Source organism: Chinchilla lanigera, unplaced genomic scaffold (assembly GCF_000276665.1).
Source record: "Chinchilla lanigera isolate Chin_1 unplaced genomic scaffold, ChiLan1.0 scaffold00060, whole genome shotgun sequence".
NCBI lineage: Eukaryota > Metazoa > Chordata > Mammalia > Rodentia > Chinchillidae > Chinchilla > Chinchilla lanigera.
Window position 1 is genome coordinate 5,552,283 of NW_004955461.1, and position 23,396 is coordinate 5,575,678.

The following is a 23,396-nucleotide window of genomic DNA, read 5'->3' on the forward strand; positions in this document are numbered from 1 at the left end:
CCCACCACTTCCCTAGAACTACAAATCCCTGAGTGCTATGTTTCCGAGGAAGGAAGCTCAGGAGTGGGGCCAGGGGCATACAGTGCTGATTTCGGGTAATATGCGGTACAGACCAAATAGGTCATGAACACCTGCTTCATGTCAGGTGTCCCCTTAGGGATGAAACATTTGCAACTCATCTAGGCAGGTGCCATGAGGACATTTTACTTAGCTCCACAATAACCATGCAGAGGAGGTATTCATTTTCTCATTTAATGGATGAGGAAACTTAAATTCAGAGACAGTAAGACCTGGCTCCATTGGAAGTGAAATCCCACTTTGCCTGTTTCCAACTATCCAAGACTTGGCCTATTCCCTGTCACCCCAAGTCCTCCAAACCAAGAGGATCCTATAGAGCTGGCTTCTCACATAGTCCACTAAATGGACAGGAAGTTCCAGAGCACATGAGCTCCCCTGTCCTGCCATGCACATCCCTAGGGAGAGCCTAGCTCCTCCTCTGGGGGTTGAGAACAGGAATAAGGCAGATAAGGTTTAAATTACAGTGCCAGATCATGATAGCAGAATTAAAAAGAGCAGGAAAGAAGGACAGAAAGGAGAATGGAAAGAAGTGAGGAAGAAACGAAGTCAGGCAGGAGCACTACTGTGCACTCAACAAATTACTTTCTGAGCTCTAGTTCCAGCATTTGTGATGTGGAGATAGCAGCAGAGTCTTCCCCATGCATTTGGAGGACTGAATGATGCTCTGCCTTTCAAGCAGCTGCTTCACATGGGTGGAGGGGGTGAGTCTGCCTCTCCTTTTCAGACCTATCCTCAGACCTAGCAGAGACTACAGCGCTCTTTCTCCTCCTCTTGTGCATCTGAAGGGTCTCTGAGTGTGGCAGTCTCTTAGAGACAAGTATGTTTAGAGTCCTTAGGGCGTGTGGTTGGCTAGAATCTGCTGGGAGCTCCAAGCTGTTCTTCCAGACTCAGAACTCCTCAGCCAACATGTGAAGTTCTGGGTCATGGCTCACAGAGCCCTTAGACTGATTCAAAGCCCAGAGGTAGATCAGTGCCTCTGTAGCTGAGAGAGGATCCAACAGACATTGTGATGATGGGTGTTCTGGTGGGATGACTCTTGATCTGGTGATGCTCCAGGAACTCTCTCTACCACTTTGATCTAATGTTATTTGTGGTTTTCTACCTTTGTGTCTTTCCTTTCCTTTCTCTTCCTCTTCTCTTTTCCTTTCTTCTTTCCTTTCTCCCTCCCTTCCTCCCCTCTTTTTTCAATGCAGCAAATGCTGTCTGCACAATGACTTTTCCTGATAATGGACACATGGCAAGTGCTGCTGCAGGATTTTGTAGGTGATGAAAGGGAAAATGACTAGAGGATGAAGACATAAGGGAAAGAGAAAAATGGATAGAAAACATAGTGAAGAAAGTAGAAAAAGAGGAGGAGGAAAAAGGCAGAATGAAATGATGAAAGAGTGGAGATGGGACAGAGGCAGAAGATGGAGCAGGAGATGTAAAGGAAAAGGATGGTCAGAAAAGAGGAAAGAGAAGAAAGGAAGGAGGAGGAGGAATAAGAGGGAAAATGGGCCCCTGGATTATTTTCTAAAACCCTTTAGCCAGTCCTGTTTATTTGGAGCTGGTGGAGATATCTACGTCCAACTCTCACCAAGGGGAGCTTATAAATAAATACCTCTGGGTAGGAGCAGATATCTGTAAACACAGCTGAGGAATTGAAAGTCAGGTTCTTCAAGGGTATCGACTTGTCAAAATCACACCACAGCTGCGAATTAAAAAAAAAGAAAGAACAACAACAAAAAACAAAAAAGACACAGGAACAACAAAGTCAGTGTGAGTGCTGGAAATGGAGCGGTGCACTATCAGCTCTGCTTCAGGAGAAGCCTGGGGCAGATGGGCCCTAGGGGGGCTCGACTTCACAGTGGAGGTGCCAGCTTTGATTGCCTCTTTCATTTAAACCACAACTGCTGGCTCAGAGAAAATCTTTTGCAAGCCATTCATGAAGCCAGATTAAGGCTGCTCTGTGACACTGCAGTGTGCTTGTGGGGCTCAGAAGAGAGAGTTGGATGGAGGAGAAGTGGTCTGGGGTAGGTTCACAGCCTGACTCTAGGTCAATAGCTGGGAGGATTTGAAGGATCTGAAGGGGCACAGTTTCCAGAAGACTCATGGTTGAAGTGATGGACATTTCCTACAACAATGTTGCTGGTGGAGATTTTTTGGCACTTAGAAACAAACAACTACCATGGGCTAGATGCCTCTTCTGTGCCAGACACTGTACAAAAAAAGCCTCACGACCACCTTGTGATGTAGCTACTATTTTTAATCCCCATTTTACAACTGAAAAATATGAAACTCTGAGAAGTAAAGTAACTCGTCCAGGCTCACAGAGCCAGTTCCTGTTGGATCTGAGATTTGAAACACAGGTCTATCTGACTCCACAGTCTCTGATCTCCCTACACAAAATTGTGGCATAGTAACCCTGACTCAGAACCATCTTCCCAAAGCCTGCATCCCAGAAATGCCTACTTTGTCATTTGAACTTGAGACCATGGCTACCACTCTACAGCCTGTGATCAACGAATCCTACCTACTTCCATTTTAATTGCTATAATCTGTAAAATATAAGGACAACTACAAGAACTTGAGTAGAGTATGCTTTGTGCCAATTTAGGCAGTGAATTTAAAGCAGTCTAAGCCTCTAAGTCATAGCCCAGCCACTGTGGGAGTCCATAGCTTGGGTCACTGGATATTCAGGGATATTCCCTTATGGCCCAGAGGGCACACTGATAGTTTCAGTCACCAGATGATGCCTCAAATAGCCAGTGTCATCATGCCAAATTTAAGACTTAGAACCAGATAAGTCACCTCTAAAATCTAGCTGACTGATCCACACACAACACAAATTATTTGCACATATGCAGAAGATAACTATTGTTACCATAGTATGATTCTAGGGAGAAAATGAAATTATTAAAATGTGGACTACCAAATTAAAGAGTGATAATATTATGGCAGTTGGAGCTTCATCTTAGTGCTCTATGTGACATCAAATACAAACTCTCAGAAAGCCATAGTTAAGACACTCAACCTTCCTGAAATGCAGTTTCCTCATCCATCAAATGGGGATAATAATACCTACCTGGTACACATAGTAGGTGCTCAGTACATGGCTACTATTTCAATTCCATTCCCCCCACCCCACTCCCAATCCCAGTGACACAATTTAGCACAGTAGGATGAGCATGGGTCATGGAGTCAGACAGAGCTTATTAGTATGCTATTTCATGTCTCTGAGCCTCAGTTTCCTCAGCCATAAAGTGGGGATAATGCGACTTACCTCACAGGGCTTATGTGAGGATTATATACAAAAATGTGTGAAGCGCCTCCTTTAGCGCATAGTGCATATCTGGTAAGGACTGATACCTAATGAACAGACAGCAATTCTTACTTACAGTTATAACAGATAGGTCATTGGCAATATGGAAATGGGGGAAGGGTTGGGGCTTCTTTGGAACCAGTAACCTCCCCTTCTGGGAAAAAAAGACAGTTTTCGAACAGAAAAGTCCAGACATTAGCCACATTTGTGTTCTTGCCCCTAAACTGGGGTGGGACTGGCATGTAGAGGTGACTGGTACCAAGGAAGACAGTGCAAAAAGCTGTAGGCTCAACAAACTCTTAATTCCTGGTGTTCCACTAGACACCAGAGGGTTGTAGGACTTGGGATGCTTACGATATTTAGGACGGCACCCAGGAAATTAATCAAGATAGATGCAAAGATGATGACATTCCGGGCCAAATAGGTCTCGTTGATCCAACAGCAAGTTTTCCGGAGGATGAGTGGCAAACACTTATAATCCTCTGCTGTGGTGATGAGAACCAGAGCCGAGTGCAGCATAATCAGGATGGAGAACTGGATGGTCATTGGAATCACTCTGTAGGAAACATAGAACATGAGTTATGTGGCACAGGTCAGCTGCTCGCTGCTTGCTGAACAACTATATTCACATACATGACCTCCCCTCCACAACACTTGTATCCAACAATTTTTCTACAGTTATATTTCTTTGGGATAAAAGCTATTAGTAGAAGAGACATACTATTTAAAAAATCACATTCATCTCTAGAGTACTCTTTCTATTGAGAAACTTTGCAAGGAACCTGAAATATCTGGCTTGGTTTTTTGCTCTTGTTCATTTCCCCCTTCTTTTATCATTCACTTTTCTCATTGGGCAACTGCTGGCAAGGTAACAACTATGGGGTTTATCTCCATACCCTGGCTGTGGGAGGAGCCCACATAGCCTTTACTGTTTAAGGCAGGCTTTGTGAAACTTTCTGTCTTCTACTGTGATGTCAGGAACTGGATTTGGCATTAGTTTCAAGTTTCTCAGTTTGGTTGGCAATTACTATGGTTTGCATGGGAGATACATTATGTCATTTGAGACAGGGGTAAGAAGAAGTTATTCTTGTCCAAGGCTTCAATATCACTCTTAACTTTATACCCTGGGCTTCAAGTTGTCACCAAACTCTGTCCCATGGAAGTCTGTGTCTATCAGACACCACTGGTGGGTCTCAGAATGTTTCTAGAAACTTAATGATCTACAACCTATCTCTGGGAGCATCTTTGATGCTTTTTCTCTTTATCAACCAATTTATCACCAAGCATGTCGATTCTCCATGAAGATTCATCCCTTTCTCTCAATTCTGTGTCCAACTGTTTAGGTCCTTCATTGGCATCTGTCATTTTCTCACTATCATTTCAGCCAACACACTGCTATAGGTATTAAATGGCACCTTGATAGAAGTGGTTGGAGATTTTGTATCGTCTGCAAATTGACGTTTATCTACCTGGTTTTAATATCTTACTTTGGGTAGTGCTATATAAACTTGTGTTTCTTGAATGAAGTTGAGTCTATCTTCTTCACTATCTCTTACACACTCTTGCCTAAACTTTCTTATTTATTATTAGCCACAGTAATATAGTGTTTTGAGCTCTGTATGCTAGACACTATGCTGAGAACTTCATATATAACTGCTAATATCAATTCCTCAAAACAAACCTAAGAGTTCTTTTGAGTTTTTTCCAGGTAAAGATTTAAGGCTTACAAAAAAAAAAAAAAAAGAACCTCTTCACAGGGGTCATTCAGTTTGATAGTGTTAAAGCTAGGGTTTAAAGTCCACCATGCGGTGTTACCCTGTTATTCTAAACTCTTTGATGAGTAATACATTTCTCATATTTGCAGTAATCTTTTGTTTTAGGCATAGTGATAGGTACTGGGTACCTGGAACAGAGACACATCTTCTTCATCTTCTAGAAGATCATAATCTTGAGGGGAATATGGACATACAATTGATGAACACTTTGTACAGTTTACACTGTACATTCTACAGTTTGCTATGAGACACAAAGAGTGATGAATAGCTATCATCTGGAAAACAGTAAAGGGAATGAAGGGAAATTTCACAAAAGAGGTGTCGTTGGGGTAAGGACTTGGAGGCTGCAGATTAGCTTTTTTATGTAGCGGTGAGTGGAAAAGATAATCAAAGCATCTAAAGAATGAGCGGGCAGGGTGCTCATGGTTTTTCAATAACCCGGGTGGTGAGGCTGTGAGACCAAAAGGGAAGGAACCTACAGATGCTGTGAGAGGTAGCTTTCTCCCTTAGGCCACATGCAGATATTTAAAACGATTAATTAGGGAAGATACGATCAGATCAATGTACCTGAAAGCAATTTATAGTGGTGAGAAGTGGAGGGTGCATTGAAGAGGAAAAGCGTTTGGAAGAAGACGTAAGTAGTTGAGGCAAGAGCTAAAAAGGCAGAAACAGGCAGCGGCCCTGTGTATTTGGAGGTGGAGAGATGTGTAGGCAACTTCAGTGAGTGCTTTGTACATGTGCGGAGGGGTTGTTCTTGCCATACAGAAGTCAGGAAGGATGACACTGATGTTTGTTTTTTAACCACCTTCAGTGAAGGAAAGAAGTTAGTTTGCACAGGGGATAAGTAGATGAATTTTATTCTAGGCAAGTTAAATATTTGGTGTTTGTAGATCACGCAGCTGGAGTTATGCAGTTATGGGGAGTCTGGGCAGTGAGAGGGACAACTGCGGACCTGGGAACGGCTGAAGATCTGGGAACAGAAGAGCTTGCCTGATGGGGTGGTGCACAGCGAGAAGACCAAAGAGGAAGCTATGGGAGAAGCTAGTGAGGAGCAAAGGGAATTTAGGAAATGTGGTCAGAGAGGAGAGCAAGAGTGCATGATGTGATCATAGTCAGAGGGATAAAACTGTGCAAAGAGGGGTCACCAATAATGTCAATTCGCTCTGCAAGTTCCAAGGGCATGAAGCCTGAAAAGTGACTCTTCCCACTGCTCTAGTTATTGTTAGAGTATTTTTAAAAACACTTGCACAGTTTTGACTTCATAGATCGTTTTGACAAGAAATCTCTGTGGGGGTTCTAGTTAGAAACAGGAGTTTCTTGCAGCAGTGAGTTCCCAGAGGGCTCAAGGCAGATGGGAACCACCCTCCACCCAGCGGGCTGGAAAAAGACTCCTGACAATGCACCATTACTTCTGGGCACCTAGGAGAGGGAAGTGAAGGAGAATGCAGGTGGATTGCTTTATCAGGCATTCCCAAGGGAGAATAGGACTATTCCAAGGCTGGCATGTTTCAATAATGTGATGCAGTCACAGAGAAAAAGCACGACTGGTTTTCAACTGTGAGGAAGAAGCAAACCAGGGAAAGAAACTCTTTTTGTTCTTGTTCTCTGTCTCTCTCATGTCTTTGCACCATAGTCAGGGCAGCACTGAGCTGCATATACGTAGTCTGTTCCAAGAGCTATGCTATTTCTACTACTGTTGGCACTTAACTGTTTCTCCTGCTGGGATCAGCTTTCTTTGTGTTTTCTTCCATGACACCTGGATAGGGCTGAGTGCACCGAGGGTGCTCAGGGACTATTTCTTGACTTGAGCTTTCTGTATAGAGAGAAGACTTCTCCTTCCCTCACCAGTGTGCATAGAGAAAAGACTCCCAGACTCTCCAAGTGCTCACTGTGTTCTCTCCAGGGAAGGGAAAGGCTAATGTACCCATCTTTGGCACTGATGAATGGATCTTCAGTTGGTCTTCCCCAGCAGTGAGATCTCACACTGCAGTTTAAAGATGGGTCTCAGGGAGGCAAAGATTCAAGAGATTTATGATGATGTCGTGTTAACTCTGTCCACATTCTATATTCCAACTTTAGCTAGAGTTTTGCTTATGGATTTAGACAACTGTTTGGATGATCAGTTATAAAACTGATGCTTTGTTGCTATTGTGCTTTTACTCATACACTGCAGGAGACAGGGCATCATCAGGGCATGCTGAGGGCTGTGCACACAACTCCTTGCAGCCCTGGATCCTCTGGGTTTACTGAGAAAAAAGGGAAAGAGGTAAAAGATAGGCCTTGTGGTCCAGTGGAAAAACCAAAGCCTTGTGTTTACACCTGCAGTTCCAAAACAGAAACTGCAGCGCAGTCATCATCAGGGTAATGACCTTAAAACATGATTTTTAGTCCTTAATAGGGGAATTTAAAAACCTGTATTTTAATAGGATAAATAAAGTGCTAAAGAAACATAGTAAGAACCTAAGAAAATGTTAACTGTCTTTCTCAGGGTATCATTCAGGAGATCAAAGGCACTTCAAAGATCAATGGGCAGAATATTAATTACAACACAGGCTTTTTAGCAAAGTACTGGCACTGTGCATAAAATTTCTCTGGAAATCTCTGTAGCAGCTCTGCAGCACTCATTTATTTCTGCACACACAAACATTATAACATCAGATTGTAAATTTCATCTAATTATAGAGCTATTCAGGCGTCCAGCGGTTCTGAATTTGCTTTTGCATTGTCTGTGCACACAGGAAGTAAGGAAACCTTTCATTTGTGAAATCTAGTTGCAAAAAGAATGACAGGGATTTGCCAACAGCCCTGTCCAGATCATTTCTAGACATTACATTCTAATTATCCTCTGCAGCCTGTCTGTAAAACAAGATTTAGTTTGATACTATGATTTGACATTTGCTGGGAAGGCAGGAACAGTGGGAATGAAGGAACAACCTACATAGCTTGTGGTACAAAAAGAAACAGAAAGACCATAGCAAAAGATGACATTTGCATGACACTCCAGAACCTGCAGAGGACCCATGAGTGCAACTGTGCATTCGACCCTTGCAACAACTCTGAGTGGAAGATATTCTTAGTCCTTTCAACATATGAAAACTATGTGGTTTGGAAGGAGAAGGGAAACAGAGTTTGCAAAAATAGGGCATGGTTAATTTAAATTTGTTTTATAGATGAGGAAACCAAAGCTTCACAGAGGTTAAATTCATATATATAGCTAGGTAGATGCGCAGAAATAAATCAGACACAATGCCTCTTTCTTTCTTCTCTTCCTCCCTCTCTTGCTCACTACCTCCCTCTTCTTCCCCCTCTTCTTCTCTCTTTCCTTCTCTGTCTCTGTCTGTGCATCTCTCTCTCCCCTTTGTCTTTCTGTCTGTCTTGTACTATGTATGCAGACTTAGATACATTATTCTGTGACCACAAGAGGTATTTTGTAGTCTTTCCTTAGTTTACCTTCTAGGAAAGGAACATTTGTGAACATGTGGGGACTAAAAGAGATAGCTGGGCTAGAATTGCCTCCTTTGGCCAGGGTCCATTAATTTTTGCTTCAGGAGCTGAAAATTAGCTGTGGCCATATGAGTAGAGATCGCCTCATCTGCTAAAAAACCCATGACAGAAGAGATGTGAGGCAAAGGCACCAACCATCTGTTTAGTTACAAAGCATCAAACAGGATGAGATGGAAAGGAAACCAGCACATTACAGAAAGCTTTTGCTGTGTCAGGAGCAAACACACCACTCAATTCCCACATGTGGATTGTCTCGTCAGAGTTTAGAAGTTTGCTTCAGGTCAGATTTTGCTGTCCAGGAAGCAAATGAAGTTGGAACACTCGCTATACTGCTGTTATAAGGTTCAGCGTGGACCCAGGGTCGGAGACTCCTTATGTCTACCTCCTGGGTTAGGTTGCAGGGTTTGTTTTCAACCCAGGAACCAGGGTGCCAAGACTGTCTCTGTTCTCCCAGTCAAGTACTTGGGAAGCGAATCTGCCCAGACTTGCTGGCAAGTGTGATCTAACTTCCTCTAGAGGCCAGTGATTCCTCCTGTCCAGTGACAAGTCCAGATCCTCAGGAGCATTTGGGTCTTTCCCATCTATCTCACTCCCCACAGCCAGGCAGACACTGGGAACTCTGAACTGCCCTAACATATCTAGAATATCTTCCTCCCCATTCTCCTCCACAACTATTTTCTTGTCCCAATTATTTCTTACCTGGATTTTAAAAAAGAACTTGCAGTGCTGGGCACTGAACCCAGGACTGTGTGCATCCAGGGCAAATGCTGTACTTCAGAACTATGCCCTAGCAGCTCTCTTGCTTGGAGTTTTGCAATTGCTCACTCATTACCTATGTCCTCCCCTACTCACATTCACTGTGACCCTTCTAATCACCAAGCCTATCATGTCTTTAAATAAAATGCTTCAAGAGAGTCTCCTTTGTCTGTCAGTCACGACTCCCTAATAAGACTCACACAACACAATCTTCTCTTTCAGAGTAGTGTCTCTAGCCTTTCATTATCTCAGCCCTTCCTGGTCTTTTTTATGACTGGTGAGCTCCATCAGGAGCACTGGGCTGTCACTGGTCCTCCCCTGGGAAGTGTGGCTCATCTCCCATTCACAATCCTTTAGAAGACAGTCACCATCCTGCATCACAGCTGCTTAGCTAATTGTTCAACTTTTACCTCCAGGAAACTGTAAGCCTTATGATGGCAAGAATGTTTGTATGTGCCACTGTCCACCAGGCAGGTGCATAGTAGGCCCTTAACACCCTGTGCACCAAAAGTCTGGAGGGACCGTGAAAGGTGTGAGCATATCATTCTCAGCTCCCACATCTCCCCAGACAGAAGAAAGGAGGGAAGTCCAGCTGGTAAGGTCCCACCCACTGACACTCACAACTTAGTATTCTTCAATCTCTTTCCATGACCCTAATCCTCTTCGACAAAGAACTAAATAAAATATATGTGTATGTCTAGATGTATATGCTACATATGTATCTGTTTATATCCTATGCATGTAGATACATATGTAGACATGTATATGCTATACAGGGAATAAGTCAGAGAAAGATACCAAGAGACAGTGATTTTGCTTGTTTGTTTGTTTTTGAGACAGGGTCTTGCTATGTAGTTCTGGTATGTATCCCAGGTTGGCCTCAAACTCATGGCAATCCTCTCACCTCAGCCTTCTGAGTGCTGGGGTTCAGGTGTGTGCCACCACACCCCACTCAGTACAGTGGTTTTCAGTCCATGCTCTAATATTTTTCACCTGGGAGACCTAGGGCAGTGTATTTCATTGGTTTGATCTTCAATTCCCTTCTTCTTAAAATGAGTAAAGGCATAGAACCTAACCCAGGAAGATTTGTGGAGTTATTGTATGTAGAGCAGTATTTGGAAGTGACTGGCCCTCAAGTAGGTGCTTATAGTATTGCTGAAGACTCAATTTTGCTGACTCAGGAAACTATGATGGTATATCTATGAACAATTAAATGAAGACTGAGGTTCTTATAGAGAGTTATTTATCAGTGCAGTGTTGGTATGGGTGGGGCCTATTTTGACTTTGGTTGCTTGTTTTCATTCAGATTGGGAAGAAGACTCTTGCTCTAGATGAGAAATGAAATTATTATGCAGTCTAAGGCAGTGAATAGACACTGAACTGTGAAACATGTTGGTCAGGCAGTATAATTCTGATTCCTGGAAAAGGCCATTTGGCTGGCTCCAGGTAAGAGGAGGTCATCTTACAGACATTTCACCTGATAAATTAGTCCTTCTGTATTTATCTTGAAGTTATGTCTTTCTTTCTTTATTTTTTGGTACTGGGAATTGAACTCATGACCTCGCGCTTGCCAGGCAGGCGCTGTGCCGCTGAGCTACATCCCCAGCTGTATTTACCTTGAAGAAGGAAGCAAACTTTGTATTGCCGTGATAAACAGAAGAACGATAAATGCACAGACCAAGTTTGACTTGAATACTTCATCTCTCATTTGAGAATACTGTAATTAAAAAAAAGGAGAATGAATTATTTTGCAGCAGATTTAAACTTTTGGAAGAGTTAAGTTTTAGCAATGTCTAAGATTAGGGGAAACAGCAACAAGAAACAAGACAATTTAATATTTTTTTAAAATATCAAGAAGAATCCATATCTTCATAAAACCTTTATAGAGCACTATCCCCATCCTTCCTGCCAACCTACAAGTCAAAGTAAGCTCAGGAGTAAATACAAGTCTTTTCATGCTACAAATTCTGGGAGGAAAAGTGTGCATGTGTTCATCCACTTCTTCCCCTCTCTGCAAAATTACAGTGATTGTAACAGAAGAGCACACAGCAATATGCATAGAAAATCACATTCATATTGTATTTCTTCATGAGTACATTTAAGCCATTTGAGGACCTTGCTTTTCTTCCTGTTAGTTTTGAAGACACAGAAACATGGTTTACCAGAGAGTCTTCACCCCTGCTAGTAAATCTCTAGTCAGTGTGTCCTTTTTCTCAGAGAAGAGACACCAAGACTGGCACAGTGATGTGCATGATGCCTTTCAGCTGTCCACTGCAGGCAGCCCTGAGGGGGGTGGTAACTTAATTTTGGTTGCCCAGAATAATCAGTAATTTCATTGTCCAGCTTTAAAATCTCCTGGGAGATTGGCATTGAGTACGAATTTGCCTTACTCTTGCCCCTTCTTTGCAAACATCTTGAAGTCACTAAACTGAGGAATAATTTCCTTCTTTGAGAGAGAAGGAGGGCTTCTGAAACTGGGAAAGATCTTAGAATTAGTCTCAACCAAGACCTTCACTTTGTCTTAATTGCAGAGAAGTCCAGTACTTTGCTATGCTGATCATCTTATTTTCGCATGGTTAGAAGAAAGAGAAATCTAAGCTTAGGAATATGGTAAAAAATGATCTCATAACATTTTAGGCCATATGCCCACAATACCAAGATAAGGTTTCAGCAAGGTCAGTGAAATAATGAAATTAGTCTAACTTGTTTTTGTGTGGTGTTTGCAATAACAATTATGTGATTTTCAGTCTCACACTGACTTCATGCCATTGCCTGGGTTTTAGACTGGAGCTTACTGTTCAGTGTCATGGCTAAAAGTTTAGGAACAGATCTGAAAAGACTGTACAATTACAGCTTTTGTTTTTCTCTGCCCCAGTATGGAGGCTTCTGTTCAGTTGCTGACAACCTAAAGTACTTGGTATCTGGAGGGGCTCCATGAACATGACTGTGAAGGTTCATTATAAGCCATGCTCACGCCTGATAAAATCATGAGAAAATCCATGTTATTAATAGTCACCAATAGTGTCACCTAAGAACTGGGTACAGCCACAGAGACCACACAAACAGCTTAAAAATGAATGAATTAGCCACAAAACAGTTAATCCTAAGAAAGGTAAGTGTCTGAATTCCTTAGCACCTGGTTGCACAAGATTTAATTATTTTTGGGATGACTGATTAATTGTAAGCCAGCTTGGTTAAATGGATTTGATACTGCAATTTTAACACCAATAGAAAGTTTCAGTGTGCTTAATGTCTTATTCTTAATGTCTTCCTTCTTTACTTAGTTGTAATCATTACCATTATAATCACCACCACCATCATCATCATCATCATCACATTTTGAAGATGTAATGGACAGTCAGTTCTCAATGCTGCAATCCTTTTCCATAACAATTCTGATGTCTACTCAGATGTCTGATGATTAGTCTCATGTGACCTTTCTTTTGTTAGGGGGTGGATTATTTTCCCTTCTAAGCTGGGGCAGGGCATTGTAGGGTCTTAAGTATCTGCCACTTAAACATTCCCAGTGCCAAACTTGAGAACTCACTCCTTGGCAAAGGATTTCTTTCCCCTCTGCTCTGTCCTCATCTGGCCCCACTTATCCTTTTATACTTTGGTTGTAAGCATGGACTAATCTGGAGATAGACTACCTGGATTTGAATACCAGATCCAACACTTAACTACCTCTGCAATTTACTTGTACCAATTTACTATGCTTTCTATGTCTCAGTTTGCTCATCTAGAAAATGGATATTATAATAATAGGAGCTATCTTCTAAGAAATGCTGGAAGAATGAGATTAGTTAATATATGCAAAGACCACTTTTGCCCCTTTTTCACTGGGAAGTAAGCTTTCTCATTTTTTCTGAAGAGCCCAAGCCTCTACCCTCTTTCCTAAATGATTCTTACTGATGAATTAAAAGCATCATATAAGCATCATTTGTCCAGACCAACACTGCACAAAATTTTATATTTTTCATTTTTTTAGATAGCAAGCTAGTGGAGACAACAGGAAAGCTTACTTCTCCTCCAGCTCTGTTGGTATTTCACTGTAACAAATCCAGTTTCTTTGAACCTCACTTCTTTTTTCTGTCAAATGGGGATATTTGTACGATGCATAGGTTTTGCAATGCTAAAACATTCTATTATTTTCAGTTTCAAATTTCAAAACCCCAAATGAGAGACTCATCTTGTCTTTGAAGTTGATATCAATCAAACATAGAATACTGGGTTTCAAAATGAAGTGAATTTTACTTTAAAATATAAAGAGGAGGGGCTGGGGATTTAGCTCAGCGGCAAAGTGCCTGCCTGGCAAGCACAAGGTCGTGAGTTTGGTTCCTGGTACCGGAGAAAAACCAAAAAAAAAAAAAATAAATAAATAAAAAATAAAATAAAATATAAAGAGGAGACCTATGCAAAGAAAATTCCTAATAGGAATTAGGAAGTACTAAGTACTGAGTACTGGGATTCAGTGATGATTCATTTAACATCCTCTTGATGTGTGAATGCTTGAACACTTGAGTTTATAGCTATATTAAGTTGCACACTTGTGCTGCCAGAGTTAGGCTCTCTTGTCTGGCCTCTGTTCTGTCCTCTCCTGGTCCCATTTATTTTTTCCTTTTGGTACTGGGAATTGAATTCAGGACCTTGCACTCACCAGGCAGGTGCTTATACTGCTGAGCTATAACCCTGCCCCCCCATTTATCTTGGTATACCTCAGTTGCAAGCATGAACTAATCTAAAGCTAGACTACCTGGATTTGAATATTAACTCCAACACCTACCAGTATGCAAATTCAGTCAAATTTACTAAGATTTCTATGTTCTATTTTTCTAGAAAATGAGTATAATATAGCTTTTCTTTTGTACTGGGAATTGAACTCAGAACTTGGGCTTGCCAGGCAGGTGCTGTGCCACTGAGCTGTATCCCCAGCCCCAAATTTGTATAATAATAAGAGCTATCTCAAAAATGTTATTGGGTGAATGAAATGAGTTACTAATATGGCTAAGTCCTTAGAGAAGTGTCTTGAATATGATAACATAAATGTTTCTTACTGTCAATTAATTACACTTATTGCTATACTTTTACCTCTTTTCAACAATGGCATTGCCTTCTAAAATGTTGTCTCTCATTTCTTTGTACACAATTGCACCTTGCACTCAGTCAGGACCCCAGAAGTATTGCTAATTGAATATAGTATGTCAGAAAAGATTCTTCAAAAGGGATTATGACTTCATTTATGATCCTCTCACTTAGGAAAATATCCTGTTCTTATTAGTCCCCTTGCCTCAGAAAATATCACACAATAGGTGGAATCTTTCGCTTTTCCAGGGATTTTTAGGAAAGAAGTCCTTGGAAATAATTACTGGACCTTCATGATTTATCAAATCCTTGTTGCAGAAGAAAGCTTGTTAATCTAGTTATTTTTTCCAGAGAAGAAATTTGAGGATCCGCGATGTGCACATGCTTGTCCCTGTTGATTGGTGAGCAGTAAGGTTCAGACAATTAGCACACCTACTGGCTGATGTCCAGTTCATTTCATGGATCCACTGTTTACGGGCAGGGAATGCTGAGGCAGGACACAAGCCCACTGCAATGGTGCTCCTATAAGTCACAAATATTTCCTTGAAATCTTTTCATTTAGAATTTAGAATATCACTATTTTTCAGCCTATAAGGCTTGAGTGGAATCAGGGAAAAGTCAATATCTAACGTACTGAATAATAATCAGACATGCCTAGCATGAGGCATGTATTGTGCTATATGCTTTATGATAATCCAGTTTAATTATGGTAGCACTTTGAAGAAAATCCTGTTTCTCACATTCACATTTTAGCTAGAAAAACTGAAGATTACGGTGAGTGAGAAACTCAGTCACGCTTCCACAGGTTGTGAATGGGGAATCTAGGGTTTGACTCAAAGTGCACGATCTCTCTGGCTGCACTACCTCATGCTTTCTTGCTATCTGTTCATAGTGTGCATGATAATATTTCAGAGATGTAATTTATGATACAAAGAAAGGGGATGTGCTAAAAATTTGGGTCTGTGTAGGACTTGGTTAGAATTACAGTGAAGTATGACCTGGGCAAAGAATAACCCCATAAGCACTGTGAATTAGTGTAGTAAGAAAGCACTGCTGTGTTTGCATGAATAATGAAAAATAAAGAGCTGCTTCTTCAGGCCTGGATGGGTGAAATAAAGAGCTGCTTCTTCATGCATGGATGGGTGAAATAAAGAGCTGCTTCTTCAGGCCTGGATGGGTGAACTGATAAGAGGGAATAAAACCAAAGAGATAGTAGATTTTATATAGGATGCAGTAGAAGAAGAGGAGCTATAATCTGGGGAATAAACTTGTTTCAGAAATGAAAATGCTGACTTAATTTGATGAAGTTAAGACTTGACATTCTCTCCCATGGAATGAGTAAGAAAATTTGTAAGTCTTTTTTTTGTGGTGCTGGGGATCGAACCCAGGGCCTTGTGCATATAAGGCAAGAACTCTGCCACTGAGCCATATCTCAAGCCCCAATGCAAGAAGACTTGTGTCTGGTTTTGTCCATTTTTGGAGATGTTGGCATCAAACTCTCTTGAAAGTCATCTTCAAAAGTGAAATCAGAGCCTTGGGGGCCAGTTCTACATCTGTCACAAAGAGATGGAGAAGTTTCAGTCGAGCACGTGAAGGAAAAGCTCATGGGCTCTCATTCACAGAAGGTTGACCAGGAAAATCGGCTGCAGAGGTGATAGGCAGAGCCTCCAATCTTCTGTTTTTGTGCCTGAGATAGTCGTCAAAAATCCTCCTTGGTGGTGGTAGGGAATCACCCTACTCTCAGAGATTCTCCCCTTCAAGTATAAAATAAGGGTGCTGTCAGCATTCTTACATCTCTATAAGATACAGAGAATGCTTCCAATTACAGTAGTTACCTAGCTAATTGGCCAAACTGCAACTGTAGTATGTCTTTTTATCTAAATTGTAAGTGACATTATGAAATCTTATCTGTGGGAGTCGATTGTATTTGTCATCTTGGTCCAAACTTTACTAATGGTAATTTTACTCAGTAATATTTCTCAGAAATGAGCCATGAACTCTGACCTGACTATTTCTGTGATGGCAAAATCAGCTCCTCACTTGAGATCCCATTCCATCTTTGGAAAAATACACTTTGAAGAAAGATGCTTTTCTAGCACAATTTTTTGTTGGTATGAACCAATAAAGCATTGTTTCTATCAGGATAATTTCACATAAATGAATGTAGAAATTCAATTTCTGTTCTATTGTTAAATACATGCATTATGTAGCATGACAATGGCTCATGGCATCTTTAAATTGGAGTATTTGGATAAAATGTGTAATTGTACACAAGTCAGAGTTTAATTTGCAATAATTTTAAAATTTTGGAATAGAGCATTGTTATAGTCAGGCTTTGCAAGGGAAACAATTTAATGCAGGACGCATAATTTATAGAATTATTTTGTAGTAGTCACCCAAAGAGTCAAGTACAAAAGAGTGCAGATCTGTCTACACACTAAAGACCCAAAGCATCCAGTTGAGGGCCTGGGTCCCACATCAATGTCCTGCATGAGTCCAGCTGAAGACTCAGAGCCCATAGCAATGCCTCTCATGAGTCCAGTTGGAGGCCAAGAGCCCACAACAATGTCTCATGCAAGTCTGTTTCAGAATCAGCACTGGGAAGGCCCAAAGGTCAGTCGAGGAAGCTAGAAACTCTGTGACAGTGGGATGAAGAATCTGTGACAGTAGGCCGAGGAATCTGCACTGGAGCCAAGAAGTAATGCTCAAAGTAAGGATCAGAGCTCTCCCAAAAAGCACCACAGCCATCCTCAGTGACAATGAGGTCCTAAGCTCCTCCAACAATGAGAACAGTCAACTTCATAGCAGCAAAGCCAGTGTGACAAACTTCTTCAGGAGATTGAACAGTGCACCATCTTCCCCTCTGGAGCCAGGAAGTGATGCTCAAAGTAAGGACCAGAGCTCCCCCAAAGTGAACTGCAGCCATTCTCAGTGACAACAAGGTCCCAAGCTCCTTTGACAATGAAAACAGCTGCGTTCACATCAGAAAAGCCAGCCTGACAAGCTTCTCCAGGAGAACCAACAGCTACACTTCTTCCTCCCCAGTTCTGCTTTTATGTTGTTGGCAAAAATTCTCAGGTGGCCCTCCACACCCAGCACCACGCTGATTCAGTTCAGCTATGGCCAACAGCTGTCAATCCACCACAAGCATATTCTTTATTTTGGTGTCTAGTTTAATCACATCATCAACAAGAGCAATTCTATGAGTGACAGCTGAGTCTGAGGGATCTGCCCCTGGCTTACATCCCTCCAAGTAAACCTGACCTTTGAATGAAGGTGGATTTCCTCATGTTTTGTTAATATTCCCCCTTCCAGGGATGACAGAAGATGATGAATGATAACACATTTTCTAATTTTGTGTCCATTCTTGGTAGGGGGTTAAATGACACAGGATAATTCATGTAGAACTTTTATAAGGCTTCCACTCTGTAATTTTTCCAGCTAATGCTCCCCTACCTTCCATCCTTAGGAAGAATGATCCTTCCTTTTTGGATTGATTTAGTCCCTAAGCAATGTACAGGCCAAGAGAATGGTTACTTTTTTTGTGTTCTTTGTCCAGAATCTCTTCACTGTAGATGATGATGGTGATGTCTACACAAGAAGCCCTGGATTGTCTTAGGACTGGGTCACTGACCTTTGGGTTGAAATTGTCATCATTCTGTCATTCCATACTATATTGTTGTAGATCATGTTGGTAGTTCTGACCAAAAATGCTGGCTTTGTGGAATAGAGTTGGTGAATTGTTCTGATAAGAACATACAAGTGAAATGGCTCTTGAAATCATTTGATTTTCCAGAATGTGATAAAAATAGCAGTAATTTTACAATGTAGTATGAAGAAAATAAAGGAGTCTCACTGGCTTGCTGTTTGAATAAGAGAGATTTTTTTTTTCCCTGAGCCTCTTTGAAACCTGTCCTTCCTACCTGAAAGGGGAGGCCTAAATATTCCTACTCTTTTGGGACTTCCTAGAGCAACAAAAATGGAGGAGTAGCCTGATACTGTAACAGAATAATTTATTAAAAAATAAGATTATGCAAATGATCAGGAAGTATCTGATCTAGAAAAGTGGAAGAGAATGCCTGAGACAATTTGGTTCACCTGGGTACATCTAAATAAGAAGTGAAGTGTTTCAATAAATTCGGAATGTATCCAAGACAAAAATGTTCATTTAAAAATTATCTAATTATAAAGTCCAATATTCTAACCCATCAGAAATTTCATTCAGTGGAAGACTGAGAACTTGATCCCAGCCTGGGTAACTTAGAGACTTAGCAAAACACTGTCTCAAGTAAAAAAATAAATCTAAATAAAAAAGAAAGTGTTGGGACTGTAGCTCAAAGTAAAAACCCTGGGTTCAATCCCCAGAACCTCAAGAAAAAGAAGCAAGGTTATTTATTTGCATTGCTTTATCTTGTCAAATTGTTCCTTTATTATTTGATCATAATTATAACCTCAAATAACAGCTGATGAAAAGAGGAAATAGACATGTCAGAGTATATGATACATTTTTCCCAAAATCTTTTTAGTATTCATTTAACGTTGAGAAAATGAGAGGAAATCTGAAGATAGAAAATGGACCAATTGTACTCAGCCAAAGGGTTATCTAAAGATTCTCTCAAGTGGCAAATCTTGCTTTTATGTGACCAAAAAAAGTGATACTAAATGAATACTTAAACAATACTCAATGGAGAACTTGGTTCATAGCAAAAAATTATGAAAGTAATTGTTAAATAAAAGCTGAGCAAAATTTGGTAGCTGATTTGTGTTAAAAAGTAAAACATGGACAAACTAACTCTATGAAGAGTACTAAAAGATATTCTAGAAAGAGATAAAAATGACCACAATTTCTAGAACAACAACGGAAAGGAACCACCAACCACAGTAAGCAATTAAACAGAGGGAAAAAGTAGGAAACCAACAGCAGAAATATGATATGACAAAATAAGCCAATACACATCAGTTGTAACTGTTAATGAAAATGGTCTCAATTCACTGGTCAAAAGAAGCAGACGGGCAGAGTGGATTAAGAAACAAAACCCAGCAATATGCTATATACAAGAAACACATTTAACTCAAAAGGAAATTCATAGACTGAAAGTCAAAGGATGGAAAACAATACTTCATGCTACAGGAACACAGACAAAAAGCAGGGGTAGCTATTCTGTTTGCAGACAATGTGAACTTCAAATCAAGAATGATCAAAAGAGATAAAGAAGGTCACCTCATATTTGTTAGGGTAAAAATGCAAGAGAAGGAGATAACAATCATAAGTATTTATCACCAAATATAGGAGCACCCAACTATATAAAGCAAATTTTAACAGACCTGAAAAATCAAATAAACAGTAACACAGTCATAACAGGAGACTTACACCCATTGTCACAAAAAGACAGAGAAAGTAGACAAAAAAAATCAGCAAAGAAATAGCATAAGTAAACCAAATTTGTGAACAAATGGACTTAGTAGACCTTTACAGAGTGTTCATCAACAACATCAGAATATACATTCTTCTCAGTTGCAAATGGGACATTCTCTAAAATAGACCATATGCTAGGACATAAAACATGGTGAAGTAAATGCAAAGCAATTGAAATTATCCCATGCATACTATTGGACTATGATGTAATGAAATTGGAAGTTAATGACAAAAGAAATCACAAAAACTCCACAGACACATGGAAATTAAATAATACCCTCCTGAACAACCAATGAGTCACAAATGAAATTAAAGAAGAAGTTGAACAATATTTACAATCAAATGAAAAAGTAGATACAACTTACAGGAACCTGTCGGAAGCAACAAAAGCAGTCCTCAGAGGGAAATTTATAGCAGTGAATTCCCACATCAGGAAAACAGAATGAACAAAAATAAGCAACCTTATGCTGCACCTCAGGCTTCTAGAAAATGAGAGCAAATCAAGCCCAAAGCCCAGAGAAGGCAGGAAATTATAAAGACCAGAGTAGAACTTAATGCAATGGAGACAGAGAAAACAATACAAAGAATGAATGAATTGAAGAATTGGTTCTTTGAAAGAATAAATAAATTGATAAAACCCTAGCCAGCCTTATTAAAAAATTGATAAACCCCTAGCCAACCTTATCAAAAAAAAGGAAAGAAAAAGCTCAAATTCATGCAATGAGGAGTTGAAAGGATGAAATCACTACAGATTTTGTAGAAATTCAGAAGATCATCAATACCTACTTTGAAAATCTTTACTCTTGTAGAATGGAAAACACAGAGGAAATGGACAGATTCCTAGGTACATATGAACTACCAATGATGAATCAAGAAGCTATAAAAATCCTGAATAACTCAATATCAGGGAATGAAATTGAAAATGTAGTAAAAATCTTACCAACAAAGAAAAGTGCCCATCCTGATGGATTCACATCTGTATTCTACAAGAAATTTAGAGAAGATTTAATGCTAATTCTTCTCAAACTCTTTAGTGAAATTGAAATAGAAGAAATTCTCCCTAACTCATTCCTGGAGGCAACCTGAAAGAGTAAATAAACTCCAAGTGGTGCAATAGATATTGTGAAAGGGAAAGAAATTGCTCAAAGAGAAGGAACAATTGGGATGAGTGAAAGGAGAAAAAAGAAAGAAGGAGGATGGGGAAAAAATAAATATGTAAAAGGATTGCTGAGATAATTGTACTGCTGATATCTATTATTTTATTGAAAGGAACAGTTAATGGTTAAATTTTTGATCAATTTTGTATGGTTATATATGGTAATCTGAAGAGCTAATCTGAAGACAACAATATGCAATATAACAACCATTGGTGAATTACTACCATCTTGTTTAATGAAGCTTTGTATCATTTCTAATGTTTTTTTATTATTTTTTATTGTCTTTTATGGTTTTATCATCCTTGCAATCTTACATCGGCTAATCTCAGCAACTTCACTGAAGGTAGTAATATGTAATAGAACAACCACTGTTAATTCTTACCGTTTTGGTTTGAAACCCTGTATCATTTTTATTGTTTTTGTGTTGTTTTGTTTTTGTCAATGTTGTTGTTATTTTGTTATTGTTTTTTATTCTCTTTGAAATAAAAAAACATGAAGCATGATCTCAGTTTGATGTGTAGTTGGCCTTTTAAGAAGGTTATCTCTGGTTTTGTTTGCTCTCTTAAATCATTTGTCACATATTAACTACTCACTACTTGAACTAATCTGCCTTCTTTTGGATATGCAGCTCAAAAGTGACTCAGGAAATCATTATTTCAGTTCCCATTATTGTGAGAGAAAAGCTATTTCGTGCATTTACTTATTCACTAATTTGATTTACATGTCCATTGGTAGAGGGATAGAATTGTCCTTGGTTTAGTCTATCTTTTGCAAGGTTCTGGGTGCTGCCAGAAACACATGGTGAAGTGTTGGACATACATGCATGTGTGCAGGCATTCGTGAGTTTGGGGGCCAGATAGATAATCAAATATATTAGGATGATTTTAATTTTGTTTTATTTCTTCTCGAAGGTATTTTCCATACACTTTGCCATATTTACCCTCGAGGCACCTCACTGAATACATCCTCAGTGCATTCTAAACTCATGAGAAGCAGGTACTGCAAAAACTATAGAGTTTTGCAAAGCACATTGGAAATAGTCTGAGTTTTGGAGACACAGTGAGTTAATTTTGAATTCCAACCCTTGTGCTTTCTATAAATGTGCACCTTGGAAAACTGCTCAAATACTCTGAGCCTCTCTCACTGGTGAAATGGTAAAACTAATGCCAATATGGAAGGACGTTGTAACAATTAAGTTAAATCAGTTAACAAATACAAGATATTCATGATAGGGCTTGGTACAGTAACAAGGGATTGACAAGTACCAGTTTCCCTGCAACAGTGCTACTGCTGTTGGAATGAGTGACAATCTCTGAGGCACTTCATAAATACTAGCTGCATTCCACCAGCTCAACAACCTCATGAGTGCTATTATGATGGGAAGTTCAATGACTGGTGTAAGATCACACACGGGAGTGTCAGTTTCCAGGGATCAGAAGCTAAGGCTTTCTCTCTTCTTCCAGCACTCTGCATACCATGTCTGCTGGAGGGTGCACACATTCAGCACAGAAAGCAGAGAAAATGCTTTGTGCTGTGCCAAATGGACTGCCCAGGAATCACAAGAAATGTGGCTAGAAAGACAGTACTTGCAGAAGTAAAAGAAATCCATGCATGAAACGACCCCAAATCCTTGTCTCCTTATTTTCACAGAAAGAAAGGCATAGCCTTTGTCAATAATCAAATATTGGATGTTCTTAGAGATAGCCTCTCTTTTTCATCTTATTGGAAAAAGTAATAATAGGGGATTTGGCATCACTGAATCATTTCGAGAAAGGTCAAATAAATGATGCTAACCCATTGTAACACACCACTGATTCTATCCCAGTGATCTGCAGGTGTTGATGGGAACAGCCTCACAATGTGTGACAAGCCTGAACTTGATTGCATTTACAAAGGGCAGAACTTCAGTGTCCTGGGATATAAGGTGCAGTGATATGGCTTGCTTTAACCACTTTTTAAAAATGAAAGTAGTTTCTTTAAAAAGTTAAAGAAATGTGATATTTATTTCAAGTGATGGGTTTAATCTCCCTTACTCAGTATTGAAATGACATAAAAGTAATCAGAGGACAAGGGAAAAGAAAGACTGTTACATTTATGGAAACACTATATGAACATTATATCACCTAATTTTCACACCAATGTTTGAGGGCAGATGATCATCAGAATTTCAGTGAGATCAAGCCTCTAGTCCTGCATCTCCTGGACAGTGACTGGAAGGAATTGGGTTCAAGTCATGTGTATTGAATAAATCAAGCCTGTATTGGTTACTTTTCTCTCATTGCTGAGACAAAATACCTGACACCCAGAATTAAGGAAGGAAAGGTTTA

The 23,396-nt window shown here is 40.0% G+C and overlaps 1 protein-coding gene across 3 annotated transcripts in view; it reads right to left on the minus strand.

The window, feature by feature from the left end:
* Adcy8 (adenylate cyclase 8 (brain)) overlaps positions 1 to 23,396 on the minus strand; it is a 227,867-nt gene that overhangs the window by 54,575 nt on the left and 149,896 nt on the right. For 2 of the 3 annotated variants that reach the window (XM_005398004.2, XM_005398002.2), the window contains 3 exons: positions 11,031 to 11,131; positions 3,734 to 3,935; positions 1,679 to 1,768 (listed from right to left, as the gene is read on the minus strand). In XM_005398004.2, coding sequence (XP_005398061.1) covers positions 1,679 to 1,768; positions 3,734 to 3,935; positions 11,031 to 11,131 — 393 coding nt within the window. The remainder of the gene's footprint in view (positions 1 to 1,678; positions 1,769 to 3,733; positions 3,936 to 11,030; positions 11,132 to 23,396) is intronic. The other variant, XM_005398003.2, reaches the window with a different exon arrangement.